General features: G+C 42.7%; 1 protein-coding gene across 1 annotated transcript in view; it reads right to left on the bottom strand.

Moving 5' to 3' along the window:
- Positions 1 to 14577, bottom strand: part of LOC308292187 (CCR4-NOT transcription complex subunit 3-like) — a 63421-nt gene that overhangs the window by 21167 nt on the left and 27677 nt on the right. Inside the window, exons 7-14 of the mRNA XM_080734476.1 lie at positions 13422 to 13517; positions 8568 to 8696; positions 6841 to 6931; positions 6007 to 6143; positions 2991 to 3047; positions 2026 to 2342; positions 1689 to 1824; positions 1035 to 1345 (exon numbers count right to left, since the gene is read on the bottom strand). Coding sequence (XP_080590602.1) covers positions 1035 to 1345; positions 1689 to 1824; positions 2026 to 2342; positions 2991 to 3047; positions 6007 to 6143; positions 6841 to 6931; positions 8568 to 8696; positions 13422 to 13517 — 1274 coding nt within the window. The remainder of the gene's footprint in view (positions 1 to 1034; positions 1346 to 1688; positions 1825 to 2025; positions 2343 to 2990; positions 3048 to 6006; positions 6144 to 6840; positions 6932 to 8567; positions 8697 to 13421; positions 13518 to 14577) is intronic.

A 14577-nucleotide genomic window follows, 5' to 3' on the forward strand; every position in this document is an offset into this window, starting at 1 on the left:
GGACTGCAACATGAATCCATTTGATGATGGAGGCAGGATACGCATATAAAAACACTTTGTGAGTGGTCAGTAAGAATAGATTTGAGTCTGTCTGCTGGATTATAGGGATGTACAGATCCTTCTAGAAAAATTAGAATATTGTGTAAAAGTACATTTTCTTGAAACTGTCATATATTTCTTGAAACTTTCATATATTCTGATACATTGGACATTCAGTGAATTATTCCAACCCTTTTTTTGTTAAAATTTTGAATTTTCATGGAATACATCTCATGAATTTCAAAAGTCCATATTTCAAAATATTACACTATTACACGAAACCACTCAAAACAAGGATTTATAATAGCGAAATGTCAATCTTCTGAAGTCAGAGTTGTTTGAAAACAGTGGGAAGTTTCCGAAGTCAGTTATGATTTGGGGTGCTATGGCATCTGCAATGCTTTTTCACACAATATTCAAATTTTTCGATAAGGATCTGTATATAAGCATGTAGGAACTACATGGAAAAATCTTCTACCACCTGCATGCTAGACTAGACCTAGAAAGTGTACTTCAAGCTAAATAAATAGTGAACATGCAGACTTGTCTGTCATTATTGTTTGGGGTGCCGTTCTCCTCGAGAGATTCCATCAACAGTACTTTTACAGAACAAGGTTAAAAAGAAAGCAGCAAACTACAAAACAAAATCAGAATGCAACATAATAGTCAAGACTGACATAAAAAGTATACATTCAGTGGTCATAGGCAAATACATTTAAGTAATACACTTGAAAAAGTGATGTTTTCATGTTTTCAGACGCGATTCAAAAGAGGGCACTGGTTTTGGAAACAGTTACTTATGTTCCCGGTTTGTTGCATTTTTAAGACTTTTGAAACATGGATTTGAGACATTTTAAAATCTTTAAGGCCTTACATTTTATATGTATATTTAGGATCTGCCGAAACCCTGCCAAGGTGCTGGGGCCTCAAAAGCCCCAGATCACCCCGGGTAATAACAAGGCGAGTTTTGGGAGCAACCAGAAGGTAAAGTATACCTGTTCGAGGACAGGGCGCCAACCCCACCCAGGGGTCCCCCTGACAGGCCCGTGCCGATGGCGCCCGCGCCCGCCGCCTGGGCGTAGGGGGCCGGGGTGGAGCCTCCCAGCAGGCCCGCCATGCTGCTCAGGGACGCCGGCATCCCTGGCGACCAGGCGTCTAGGCTGCTGCTGGATGTGAGGGAGCTGGAGCCCGACGGCGGGAGCCCCTTCCCCAGGGAGAGGCCCAGACCCAGGCCCAGGCTGTTGGAGCTGGACGTGGGCCCCGACAGCGACGACAGCAGCTGGGAGGTGGAGGTCATCATGGGGCTCTGCGTGCATGTTGGGGCACAACGGTTAATTCGTTTAGGACTAAAAGGCCCGATTCTAAAAACGCATTCGTTCTATATTTATTTAAATATTTTTCAAAAAATTACAAAGAAATGTATGTTGCTTACTGTACAATGCAACAACTACCCAAAAAGGGGTTCCCGACTTGAAAGGTAAAAACCTCAAAAGGGGTTTCCCGTCCAACGAATCAAGTTTTAAATTTGGGTTCTTTTTTTTTTCTTTTTTTCTTTTTATTCATTGTGATAATAGTCAGCTATTTTCATTATTTTGTGCACCACTGATGTACGACTAAAGTATAGAACAATGGCTGTGTAGTTGCAGTACCTGTGTGCTGGCGTTAGGGGGCGAGGAGGCGGAGGAGGAGGTAGGCAGGAGGCTGTGGATGGGGGCGGAGCTGTTGATGGAAGGGGCGGGGCCCATGGAGACTTTGACCTGCTGCTGCTGCTGCTGCTGCATAGGGCTGAAACCATCATGTTTTAGATTTAGATGACGATTAATTGTTAATTGTTGTCATAATTGTGTTCATTCAATCATTAGATTACAACATAGGGTCCCAAACATGTGTCCCGACCCAGTGTTTGGGAGCCAGTGCCTTATGGGCTCCCGGACCCCCCGTAAGAAGACCTCCTGACGTAAATAAATAACTGGGAAGTTGTCTTACTGCGGCGACGAGGTGTTGAGCAGCTGCGTGTTGAGCAGCTGCTGCTGGGTGGCGCTGCTGTAGCTGCCGGCCGAGGTGTTGTTCAGCATGCTGGCCAGGAGGCTGTTGCCCGCCGTGATGCCCGCCGCCATGCCCATGCCCATGCTGCTGCCCGCCCCGCCCCCGACCATGGAGGTCGCCATGGAGATCATGGAGGACGACGGCGGCGGCTGCTGCTGCTGCTGCTGCCCCGAGGAAGAGGAGCAGGAGGAGGAAGAGGACGACGAGGACGACGAGGACGACAACGACGAGGAAGGGTTGCCGTTCTTCACAGGCGACTGGGGGAGAAAAGAGAAAGGACACCCAAGTCATGGTTAGGGATGAAAATGTCATATCGCGATTATTGAGACCAAATAAATCACGGTTTACGATATTATCGCGATATAGGGATGGGACGATACGCGATATTATCGTTTATCGTGATGAAAAACACTCGTGATAATTGTATCGTGGAGATTTAATTTATCGTGATATCGTCCTCCATCATGCACTGGGATCAATTCACCTTTTATTTGCCGAGCTGCATATCCGGTACCACTTAAACCCACAATAATTGGTAAAAGAAGGTACTTATAATATACGTTCTTTTTTTCACTCTATCAAATGCCTTTGCCAAAAAATAGCAGATCTACAAGCTCATGAGCTTGTAGATCTGCTATTTTTTGGCAAATGTTCTGCACCAGGATAATGGATTTCCATTATTGCGATAATATTGTAAATCGCGATTTCTTTTGTCACAATAATCGTGATATGAAAGTTTCACATCGTCCCATCCCTATCGCGATAATCAAAATATCCACAACTTATCCTGGGGCGGAACATTGCCAAAAAATTGCCGATCTACAAGCTCACAACGCGTCGCGTCGCAACGCAACGCGTTGTGAGTGAGCCTTCCGCAGCCGGTGTGTGTCCCCTTTCACACTCACCTGACTAATTTCACTGTCTGTCGATCGTCCCCTCTTCTTGTCGTCTTCCGAGTTCTCCTGGAGAAAACCATTCAAACAACATTTTACATACAGTGGGAAACACACACAAAAATACTTGGGACTGTAGAGAGCTACATCAGCTCATCAAATTAATAATAGCCGGGTACCCAGTCCCTCAAAATGGGAGAGGACCTGTGATGTTCTGCCGTACTTTTTATTTCTGTTTTATCTATTAGTTTGGTCATTGATTGTCTACAGAATGAGAGGTCTGCTCTGCCGGAAACATTGCGAAAAAAAGTTATGGCCATTGTATATTCCCTGTCCCATTGACTTCACTACACAGGAAAAGAAAAAGTAGCTTTAAGTAGCATGTGAGGGGTCAAACTGGGGGGTTTTTATGATTCTGAATCCATTGCAAGCATTTGTTTTGCAAGAAACACATTCCTTGGGCCCTACTAAACTGTGAAAAGTGATGACTCATCACTGTGATGACTGTGAAAAGTGATGACAAGGAATGTGTTTCTTGAAAAACAAATGCTTGCAATGGATTCAGAATCATGAAAACACCCCAGTTTGACGCCTCACATGCTAATATTTTTTTTATATTTTTCTTTTCCTGTGTAGTGGAGTCAATGGGACAGTGAATATACAAATGGCCTTAACTTTTTTCGCGATGTTTCCAGCAGAGCAGGCCTCTCATTCTGTGGACCTTAATGACCAAACTAATAGATAAAACAGAAATAAAAAGTACGGCAAAACATCACAGGTTCAACCCTATTCCTTGAGCTTTTGGGTCTGTGGGTCCCAGACTATAATGAGTGTGTTAGATTTTAGGTGTGTCAATACTGTCTATCATGCTTGCACACTAGCATTCTCTCTTGGCTCTGGCCACACCTATGGAACCTATGTAACACACCATTATTAATGTGTTTGGTGCAGCTGTGTTGCATACATACTAGTCTTATCTGCTGTAGTTTTTCAAACTTAACTGGAACACAAACTACAAAATCAGCCTGGGGTTTTTAAGCCCCTTTAAGACCACAGCGTTCCTACTGTACTGTAAATAGTGTGGGTGGAACAAGTTAATCAAACTAAACGATTTAATTGATTTAAAAAGGGGGGATCAAATTTAAATCAAATATCTAAATACTGAATGAAGCAACTTAAAACCTCTGGGCGCATGGTATGCTCACAAAAGACTGAGTAGACGTTAAAAGAATGCCCCGAATGTCCTTGTGCCACCTGATCCACGTTCTTTAACCCCATTACGCTGTTGAGCGGAGTCCCTCAGGGCTCTATACTAGTGAGTCTCTTTTCTTGTTTCCCTCTACATTAAATATTGTCAAAGAAAATAACAGATCGATCGACAAGCTCTGAACACGGATGGCTGGGGTTTAAGTGGCGTCTACGTTATTATGCTGGCGGAGCCTCATACAGGCCACGGACTACAGTACCAACACAAAGCCACAGTATTCACCCTCGCATCAAAACCCTAATAGCCATCCTCACTATGCGACTGGAGGCGTGTTAGATGGGAGATAAGGCTGCTATAATGGCACGCAATCTCAGAGGTACAATAGCAGCCACCAAGCCAACACAATGGCTTATAGAACTACGCCCCCACCTTCCATCCAACCCAATGGCAATTATTACACCATATTACATTACAGGCTTTTAGCCCTTACATTAACTTTTACACTTCATAGACTGCCAATGCATTATATATTGCCATCTCCCAGTCCCAGTTAGTCTTTTCATACATACAGTATATACAGTATGTGTACACAGTGTAAGAAACCCAAAAACGAAATAAATGATCAAAAGGATTAGGATTTTATGCAAGATGCTTCTGCACATATTGCTACTTAACTCATCCAGTGCCCGGAATCTCCACTAGAGGGCGCCCAGTGGCCAGAGAATCCACCATAGACATACGCTGTATATGCACAAGCCGTGCGCAGCCATGACGCGCGTGAACACTTTCCTTTGTGTCATGAACAGGAACAGGATGAAGTTAGCTTGAAGTTAGCTATTGGCTACCACTCATTTTAGAAGCCCAATTTTCGGCGATTTAGCCGTGATTAAACCTTGCGCACCTCATGGATAGGCATAGAACAGAGAAAATGAGCTCCAAAGATCCTGGATTGCATTGGAGTGGACGACAAAATCGCGGCCGGCGGCCGGCTCGAAAATTTTGCCCGGTGCTTCGGTAAGGCCTCTGGGTGTTTAAATAATTTTATATAATATCCCGAACTAGTTCGGGATCCGCACCCCGGACGATAAAAAGGCCGAAATAAACCCCATTTTCACCCAGTGCCAATTGCCTATGTAATCCTGGGCTCTGCTCTCCCGCGCCTGGGGAGACAACGGACTGACCTCATGCTTCCTTCTATGCATGAGGAGTCCAAGCTGCTTCTTTTCACCTGATGGTGGGGATTTCTCCGGTTTGGACGTAGCGCGTGGAAGGAACACGTTATTCCAACCAGTTCCTTTCCCCTCCATCAGGCAGGTATTATAGAGACCAGGATTACTGCATGTTTTTGTGAGGGTATCTACCCTAGGAAACACGGGGAGAACATGCAAACCCCACACAGAAATGCCCTATCGCCAACCCCACCTAGAGTGTGGGCGCTGATGACGCAGAGGAGGGAACAGGCCCCCATCGCCCACAGCGTCCCCCGGCGGGAATCGAACCAAGGACCTTCTAGCTGTGAGGCGAAGCGCTAACAACTGCGCCACCGTGCCCCCTAAAAAAGAAAAAAGTTCTAATCTTAAAATATAAACCGAAAGTAGCCTATCTACTAATGATTATTTTTGCTGTGCAACATGCTTAGATTGAGAACATGCTGGCTTCTATGGAATCCAAATGACTGAAATCAGTCATGGCGACTGAGAACTTGACTGAGAAGAGTGACAGCAAAGCAATGAGACACGCATTGCGATAAACACGGGCTGGGAATGGACCTGCGGACGCAGCGGTCTACGACCAGGAGCGGCCACTGGCTCCTCCTCTTACCGTAGTGCAAGTGGCGGGCGAGGGGGGGATGGGCGAGGAGGAGGTGGTGGAGGTGGGAGTACTGCTGGAGTTCTGGAAGATCTCATCGTCCAGGTGAGACGGCCCTCCTGGCGGAGAGGTGGCTACCAGGTTCAGAGCTGAGGAGGGAGAGAGAGAGAGAGAGAGAGTTTAAATTCTAATACATGGGTCTTCGACAGGGGGTCCTCAGAGTTAACACAGGGGGTCCTCCAAATCGTTGAGTGATAGAAACCTTTTTCCCCCTTTTTTATGTTAACCACTTGAACCCTAGCGTCCATATTCTGAGAACTTTAGACAAAAATAGCAGATCTACAAGCTCACAACGCCTCGCACAAAAGAGCTTTGGTGTAGAGGGGGAAATAGAGCAGACTAAGAGTGAAAGGTCAAGTTTATTAAGTATTGACGGTTCAAGTGGTTAAGTATCTGAAAACACAAATTGACATGAATCCAAAATACACTGACGATTGTGCGGTCAAACAATGCAACTACTGTATATGGAATCTATGAACAGGTTGGGGGTCCCTGCTGCTTCTCTCTCTCTCAACTAAGGGGTCCTTGGCCTGAAAACGTTGAAGACCCCTGTTCTAATACCAATGGAGAAGTAGAAGGATTTTATCATCAACCATCATTATTATGTTTGTTAAAAAATATGAATTCCTTTACTTTGTTTATTTTCCAAACATAAATAAAGACATATTTATGTATCTATTTGCTTGCTTTGTCACTTGCTTTGATGCAAGATTACAGCCTGTGTAAGATGTGCGCCTGTGTGCATGCATGCATGGTAGAATGTCTGTTTAAAAAGTACAAACGTACGAATGTCCTCCATATCGATGTCGTCGTACAGAAACTCGTTCTCCTCGAAGTCTGGATCCTGCGATGAGTCCATGTAGTACTCCACGTCGTCCTGTAGGCGGCAGTATATATCGTCAATATATCGCCAAAGATCAGAGGGGTGGCGTGAGTCCAAAATGTGTAATATGTTGCATAGAATCATAACTTTCTCTCTCATCCATTCAATATGGTACCACATTTGGCCGCCATGTTACAGTAAGTGGTCAGATGGGTGGGTCGTGTGCATTTTCAGAGCATGTTGATCCGTTTTCCGGCTTTAGATCAATGGAACTAACATTACGTTCCTATTTATCGGTGTACATAGAGAATTGCCTATCAGTTGGGGGGGCCACTTGCTATATCCTCGCAGCCCACAGGCTGAGAATCACTGGTCTATTGCAGTGGTTCTCAACCTTTCCAGGCCGCGACCCCCAAAATAATCATATTTTAACTGGGACCCCCCCCCCCCCCCTCACCCTACGAGCACTAAGAGTTGAGGCATAACATTTTGTATAAGACGGTTCTATTGTGAAAATATTTTCACAATTTCTGCCTCTAATCTTTGACAGTTTGGTCAATGTTTAATTTGTCATCTATACTATAATTTTGCGAATGTCTGTCTGTCTGAGTGAGTGAGTGAGTGAGTGAGTGTCTGTCACAGCGTTTCTCCTCAGTGGCTGGAGCAATTGATCTGAAATCACATCACCATTAGCATATGAACACACCTGACATAACTGTGAAGCCCGTTTGTCACTTTCACAAATCGTATGCTGTATATTAGCATTTTTATGGTGTATCTACTATCTATTCTGCATCTAGCATGAGGCACATCTATTCTGCATCTAGCTTGAGGCAAAATGTTTAACCAGCTCTGTGTGTGTGTGTGTGTGTGTGTGTGTGTGTGTGTGTCTGTGTGTGTGTGTGTGTGTGTGTGTGTGTGTGTGTGTGTGTGTGTGTGTGTGTGTGTGCAGGCATGCGGGTGTGTGTGCAGGCGGGCGGGCTGGGGGGGGGACAGTATCTCTGTAGCCATTAAACGAAACGGGTTTCTTACATTGATGCTCCTACATCATGCAAGCACCAGTTAACGTTACTTTCCATCCCTCATATACTGTGTGCACAGTGCACATCCCATAACCCACACACTGCACATCATTTTGGAGCTCATATCTTTGAACGGGTAAGGGCTAGTTTTAGATAAACCGGTACTAAAAAGTCCTTAAATTGTCACTTTAGAAATTATGCTGGTTTGTTTACTGCAAATGCATTATATATTGCCATCTCCCAGTCCCAGTTAGTATTTTCATACATACAGTATATATGTGTACAGTGAAAGAAACCCAAAAACTAAATAAATGATCAAAAGGATTAGGATTTTATGCTTCTGCACATATTGCTACTTAAAATGTCCTAATCTTTTTTCTTTTTTTTTTAAAAACCCATTTTCACCCAGTGCCAATTGCCTATTCCGTTGTCTCCCGTGCCTGGGGAGACAACGGACTGACCTCATGCTTCCTTCTATGCATGAGGAGTCCAAGCTGCTTCTTTTCACCTGATGGTGGGGATTTCCCCGGTCGAGTGAGGAAAACAATGGTGCACATTTAGTTAATCATCTGGGGACCCACCAAAATCATTTGGGGACCCACCTGGGGGTCCCAATTAACCCATAGGTTGAGAACCACTGGTCTATTGTTTTGAAGTAGACAACCAACCTTGATCTTCCTGATGGCGTCCACCTGGATGGAGTCATTGTCCAGCATCCTCAGTATGGTCTCCAGCATCTTTATATGGAACCGATGCTTCTCTACGAACCGCTTCAGCTCCTCGATGCGGTCCTGCTTCTGTAGGGAGACAACGGCAGTGGGGGAAGAATACTCAAGAGTTACATAGCAGCACTATGAGACCTTCCTCTTCTACCCCGGATTTGATTTTGAACCCTGTTTCCTGCGCAAGTGCAGATTTTCTTTTTGAACCATTTAGCTAATAGAGCTTATCTGCTTGCTCAGGGGATAAATGGAATGTTGACAATCAGGTCAAAATTTGTGTCAGATCCGTGTCTAGGTGAGACATGACCTTCTTTTGACTCGATCTACAGTAAATGTATAGCAGAGCAGGAAGACAAAATACAACCACCCTGATTGTATAAGTTACATTGTATTAACATACTCTACCGTACAGATTTATAATTAAAAAAACAATAAAATAAAATAAAAAACGTTTTTTACTTGTGTTAGGGTGCAAACATCAAAGCATCAAATTATACTTACAGTAACAAAGCAAAAGTATTCAAACAACTTTATTTTTTTCCTTCAAAAACTGCAGATCTATAAGCTCACAAGAGATCTGGGAGTGAACATGAAAGGAACTCGACTGGGTAGAAAGTTCCTTATGTCAGCTGAAATGATACCAAGTTCACACTCTCTCTGTAGCGGGAACATCTTCATGTGCTCACAGGAACCCATGGGACCTAATTAATTCATTATGTTTCAAACTTTTATGCTAAAAAGTGTTCCTCTATCCACATTTGGCTTCCCCCTACAAAAAAACTAAAAAGAAAGACGAGCTGAAAAATAAAGTTACCATTAACCCTATCGTCCCTATTTTGGGCATGTCCTTATAGGCGAAATGTTTCAAGATTATAACCTTTTTTAAATAACTGATACATCCTTGACATTTATTTTCGCTGAATGTTTACCTACTATGAAATGCCTTCTAATTTAATTAAATGTTAATGTTAAATCAAGTAGTTTAACATTAGTCACCTGAAAAGTTTTAGTCTACTTTTAGTCGACTAAATATCATAAGTGGTGACTAAATCTACAGTTCATTTAGTTGACTAAAATGTATTTTGGCAGGCCTTGATGGCATCATAATGACAGATTTTACACTTGGTTGTATGCTGAAAATAGCAGATCTACAAGCTGACAACGCATCGCAGCGCGTTGTGAGCTTGTAGATCGGCTATTTTCAGCACACAACACCTGAGAGCAACCAAACATAAAATGACTCTATTCTCCACTAGTCCCTCCCTAATGTTTTAGTCTAGTTTTTATTTTGTTGACGAAACTGTCAATATATTTAGTCTTAGTTTTAGTCATTACAGCTTAAATCTTATTTAGTTTTTATTTAGTTTTCATCAGTGAAAAAAACGCAGTCGACAAACATTTTTCGTCATAGTTTTAGTCGACAAAATCAACACTGGTGTGTGGTAAAGTGAGTTTGGTTTAACTAATGTTAAACTACTTGATTCCTTTCAGAGCCGTTGCACTGTTGAATCTCTTTTTCATTTTAGCTGATGTCTAAAACTACACAGAGAATTAAGCTCTTTTTGCCTAGTTCCTCCCTAATGCACTTAATGATTCATCTGAACACTCTCAGAGTCAGATTAACATTGAGGATTTTACAGTTAAGACTGGCGTCCCAGATTCACCCCCGGTGTGTAAAGACCTTCAGAGTTACCGCTCTGTAAAAGGTCCAGTTGGCCCAAGCCTCAGCAGCCAGACTGTTGCCTCCCACAGCTTTCTAGTGCTTCATACAGTCATGCAGTCTAGAGCAACGGAAGCTCTGGAAATGATCAGAGGATACAGCAGATGTGACGCCTCCTCCCCGCTACCGCTTCGTCTTTACAGTCAAAGGAAAAGTGTTCTAAATTCTAATAGAAATCAAAATAATCGAAGCATATTGTTGCTGTCGGGCAGAAACCTCGTATCTCCAAGATTCAAATTTGTACGTTTTTTTTGTAAAGTAAAGCCCTGCTTCACCATACAAGACTGTTGCACAAAACTAGTGAAAATAGCCGATCTACAAGCACACAACGCCTCGCATTTAAAACATTTAGGACATACAAGGTTTCCACCCGACAACGACGATATAAAGCTTGCTGTATATGGAAATAAAAAAATGACAAAATATTTTCGATTTTCTTTTTTCGTTAACGGAAATGACGAACAGATGACAGCTTCCGTTTTGGAGGTATAGTTCCAGACTCTATATAGCATTCAGAGATTGTACGTGAGACTAAGGTGCCGGCTACACGGAGCTGGATATTTCTGAAGCTAGACATTTTTGTTGTGCTGTTGGGGCTTGCAGCCACACAAAGCTGGATATTTCGGCTGTGAAACTGGATATTTTTTAAACTGGATAAATAAGTGAAGACATTGAAAAATATCCGATTCACTGGATCCGTGTAGACATGGAACCCGGATATCTCTGAAGACTTTACTGTGTGTGTGCTTGTCCCCCTAGTGGAGGTCTGGGGAATCAGATTATTTTAAAACTAGATATCTTTGTCGTGTGGACCTAGATATTTTTCTATTGGATATCTGAAAAACCAGGATATATGAAATATCCAGCTCCGTCTGGCCTAGGCCTAAGTTGGTCCCTGAGCCTGATGTTGAGAAGCCTGTGTTCTCATTCACAGCAGCTTAAGTCTGAAATACTTATAGGACGCTGCTTTTAAAATATTAACCGTCTTCCACAGCTGAGTGACATGAGGTAAAAATGATAGCACAAACTGTACAGTCCAATACATCAATATTTGATTTCTTTGACTCTAATGAACATGTAATATCATGTAAAAATGTTGACCGTGTGCTCTTTCTTTTCATCAATATTTGATATGTATCTGACAGTGATGACATGACATATATTAACGCTATGAAAAATTAAACATCGAAATAGCGGCATGTTCTTCTTGCCGTGCTTGTAACGCTATAGCAGTGTCAAACGGTACAAATCATCCCATGTCTTTCTTCATTGTGTCCCGTTTTCAGAGGTCAGATTTATAAGGTGGTGGAAAAGTTATATTTTTTGTTGTAAATATGGTATTCTGATTTCTAGAGTGTTTGTTCAGCAACAGGGGTCTCCCTGTCTCTTTAAAGGACAACTTTAGTTTTTTACAACAAGGGTTCGTATTTTAGATTGTAATTAGAGAAAAGAAAAGATGAGTGTTAAAATGTTTTCATTTACTGCTTTCTATCGTTTAAGCCATTTTTGTATTTTGATTTCAGTGGTTGGGGGCATGCGTACAAGTGGCTAAAGTAAGCAATTTACCCCGAGTGAGAGGACATTATGCTCTGATAATGTCCTGTGTGAGGGGGTGATCGGACGAGGCGAAGCCGAGTCCGATAACACCCTCACACAGGACATTATCAGAGCATAATGTCCGACCCCGAGTGGTAAATAGCTTTTCTACCACTTTTTCCCTTATACATGAAAGAAAACACATAGTTGTAACTTGCAAGGATCTTAAGTTACAATCATTATTGCCTATAAAACTTCCGCGAGACAGCAGATAGTTCCACCAACAACATCTTCTACTCACCAACAGATGGCGCCAACTCCATACTAATCCATGCGTCTAGCTTACAGCTAAGCTAACGTCAGTTAGAAGTACCGTTCCGGCCGTAAATAGAGGCTGTTCGCTTCCAGAAAGGCATAGGTTCAGAGAAAAGGGGCTTTAAAGTTGGCGGATTGCATTGGATCCAAATAAATCGGCGACGTCGTACGCACGTTAGTAAACATAGGACCGCTACGACCGTCATATGTTGGTTGGGGGAAAGGTGTTCCGACTACCTCCTGAAGTCCCCGGATGTACACTGAGGCGCATTGATCTCGTCCTCACACAACTGCGGCGGTTGTTCTGCCATAACCTCCGGAATTTAGCCAATCAGAATCCAGTATTTGTACATGTGACTAGAAAAAGTGGTAGAATATGTATTTTTAGACACAATAAGCTGACAATTTCTTTGTTACCGTTTACACCAGCCCCCATAAGTCACATCTGCCCATGAACGATTGCAGCGCATCTTGGGAATGGGCTTATTGTGTCTAAAAATACATATCTAGCCACTTGCATCATGCAAATCAAAATCGTTAAAATCACTAAAATGAAAGAAAGAAGTATATGAAAACATTTTAACACTCATCTTTTCTTTTCTCTAATGACTATCTAAAATAATGTTCAATGCCAAATAAACTACAACACACAATTAAATGATTCATCTAAATTATTTGTATGACAATTAATGATCAACCTAAATGCTTGTAATGGTGACACAGCCAGGGGCGTCACAAGGGGGAGGGTAGAGGGGCCCTAGCAAGGTGGAGGGGCCCTAGCAACTTTAGCTATTGAAAAATAGCAGATATACAAGCTCACAGCGCGGCACTGAGTGCCGCGCTGCGAGCTTGTAGATCTGCTATTTTTTAAAAGTCGTGAAATTGTGTGCAAATCTTTGAATATATGTATTTTTTAAGCGGACATTTGTAACTAAAATTTTGCTTCTGGGGGTCCCTGGAACTAAATATTTTGAGATGGGGGTCCGTGGCCAAATACATATCATCTTGGAGGTCCTTGCCATGAAAAAGTTTGAGCACCACTGAGATGGAAACATAGGTTTCTTGCACACATTTTCACAATTTTTCAAAAATAGCAGATCTACAAGCTCGCAGCGCGGCACTCGGTGCCGCGCTGTGAGCTTGTATATCTGCTATTTTTCAATAGTTAAAGCATAAAATAATGGGTTAAATGCTTGTAATGGTGATGCAACGGGTTCGGGCACACTGACCTCCTTGTCCCCTTTCTTTTTCCGCGTTTGGACAGACAGCGACTCCACCTCGCTCTCAAACTGGTCCACCTGCATGTTCAACGTGTCTATTGTGTTCTGCATGTGGAAGAGGAAGAACAGAGACAAAACAAAGCATTGTTAAAACCGCACACCTGAGACGCATCATGCGCTGCCGGCCTCCTCCTCGGGTTCCGCACATGTTTTCGCCATACGCCACATTTACATAAGACCAGTGTAGTCAGGGGGGTCGTCGGCGTCGCCACGTTGGCTTTTGGTGGACAACCAAAATGAGCGGACGATAGGGTTGTCACGATTATGACATTTTACATGACGATTAATTGTCTCTCAAATAATTGCGGTTAACGATTTAATTGTGTTTTTGTCTTTGACAATTGCATTTCTGTTTGGCTTGTATGCTTTGAAGTTGCACATGGCAGATATGACACATAACCTAAATATACAAAGAAATGAAGGACATATTTGACAACTTTACACTTTAAAAAGAACATTGATAGTGGAAATAGCAGATCTACAAGCTCGCGATGCGACGCGTTGTGAGCTTGTAGAACGGCTATTTCCACTATTTTTTAAATGTTTGAACTTATACTGAACATTTTTCAACATGTAAACAATTTTTGACGATTATCACAAAATAATTGCGATTATGTCAAATAATTGCGATTAGACGATTATGTAAAAACTGTGACAGCCCTAGCGTCGATAATATTACCATAAACAGATAGCCCTGGAGGACCATAACTAGGGATGGGACGATAAGCGATATTATAGTTCATCGTGATAAAAACACTCATGAAAACCTGGAGAATCAGTAATTCGGTTCAGTGTAATGGTGTGTAAAGCAGAAAATCTAAAATTTGCTAAGGACACATTTGTCTGTAGGCCTGGGCCACAGGGTAATGGTCCAGGCACCTAGGCTGGTAATCCAGACCAGCCTGCAGCGTCGCAGGTTAGATTCCCGATCCTGACGACCTTTGCTGCGTGTCACCCCCCCATCTCTCTCCCCGTTTCCTGTCAGCCTACTGTGTATCTATCAATGAAGGTAGAAAAAGACCCAAAAAATATCTTAAAAAGAAAAAACACACACACTTGTCTGTGTACGGACATATTGATGATCCCTGCCAAGAATTCAAACTCC

This window comes from Nannobrachium achirus (genome assembly GCF_963921795.1).
Source record: "Nannobrachium achirus genome assembly, chromosome: 10".
NCBI lineage: Eukaryota > Metazoa > Chordata > Actinopteri > Myctophiformes > Myctophidae > Nannobrachium > Nannobrachium achirus.